Source organism: Suricata suricatta, unplaced genomic scaffold (genome assembly GCF_006229205.1).
Source record: "Suricata suricatta isolate VVHF042 unplaced genomic scaffold, meerkat_22Aug2017_6uvM2_HiC HiC_scaffold_4681, whole genome shotgun sequence".
Lineage (NCBI taxonomy): Eukaryota > Metazoa > Chordata > Mammalia > Carnivora > Herpestidae > Suricata > Suricata suricatta.
Genome location: NW_021894668.1, coordinates 1 through 1,387, shown reverse-complemented (window position 1 = coordinate 1,387; position 1,387 = coordinate 1). Strand labels below are relative to the sequence as shown.

The 1,387-nt window shown below is 47.2% G+C and overlaps 1 protein-coding gene across 1 annotated transcript; it reads right to left on the bottom strand.

The window, feature by feature from the left end:
* Positions 1–305: 305 nt before the first annotated feature.
* Positions 306–1,379, bottom strand: LOC115285157 (melanoma-associated antigen 10-like; the record flags this gene model as incomplete). The annotated part of the gene is made up of 1 exon (XM_029931520.1): positions 306–1,379. A coding segment is annotated over one exon (516 nt), but the record flags the coding sequence as incomplete, so codon positions are not given.
* Between the last annotated feature and the right edge of the window lie 8 nt (positions 1,380–1,387).

Sequence of the window (1,387 nt, the reverse complement as noted above, 5' to 3'; positions counted from 1 at the left end):
CCTCAGGAACACATCACCTGTCGGCCCAGCCCCTGCTAGCACCCACAGGAGGAACTGCAGTTTCCCAAAGCCCTCAACTGCCTTGGCTCAGGGCTTCTCCTTGACTGCTCGCATCTGGAGTTCCACCTCCTTACTCCTTGTTTCTGCTCGTTTTTCGTGTCGTGGAAGACATCTCGCCGTCTTCCTGGTGACTGCCGCTCCTAGCCGCTACCATTTTATGATTAGGGGCGTGATTTCACTGTCAACGCACTGCTTTCTAAGGAGAAGATACCCAGTATCGCTTGCCAAAGAAAAGAGTCAGTCAGTAAGCAGGATCTTTCATTTAATAAGAGTTTTTAAGATTAGGCCTACATTCTTCAGCAAGTCAAGCAAGTCCAGGTCTATGTGTTTTAATTTTACAGAACCGTAAACTAGTGGTTATGGGAACCCAAACATGAACCACCTTTGACATTCCATGTGTTCCTCCATTTTCTTTCACATTTCCAAGGAAATTCCCATTCCCGCGTTGTTATCTTGTTCCAGATCACAAGACAAAATACATTCCTCAGTTTATGTTGTAAAATACCAAAACTCATATTCTTAAATCTGAGAAACAGCAACAGATATGTGACAAATTCATTCAACACTTAGATTCTAATGCTAATAAACTCTCTAGTAAAGGCAATAGCACTTGAAAACTCAAAAAGGTAAAAAAAAAAAAACAACACTCCAAATCATTCATAGAAAACAGGAGCACAAAGCGGTTGTATGCCGTGTTCTCCCCAGTGTGACCCTGACCCTGTACTCAGAGCCAGGACTGCCCTCTTCATCTACAGAGTGACTATCTGCGCTGACTCTGCAGTTGCGGCAGGGACCGCCGCTGATCACTGCTGTGCACCGAACATGGCAGCAGTACTTTCCCCAGAACCGATGCCGGCCTGAGCCCTCTCTCTGTCATCTCTTAAAGCCCTCTCATACCACAGTGAGAAGGAATGGCGGTCAATCCCTTGGATCTTATACAAAAATTCTACAACTTTCACCTTGGTGGTTTCAGCATGGGCCCTGGGACCCCACAGGAATTCATAGCATGGAGGATCGCTGCCAGGCACCTGCCGGTATTCTAGGTAATTCTCACGCACCCAGTCTGTGGTGATGAGCTTCCTGGGCTCCCCGTAAATGAAATGCTCCCTCCCAGCATACACTCCCATAATATTCAGGTATTCCCAGAGGTCTTCCTCAGAGACGCGATTGCCCTCTATGAAGATCACACCCAGGATGAGTACCAGGAGACCCTTTGTAGGCATGCTGTGGCTGTCACTAGACACCTCATCAAGAGTGAGGTCCAGAGAGTCGACAAGGGCATAGGCTTGGACGGTAAGGTCCACCATTATCAATTCAATGCCACAGA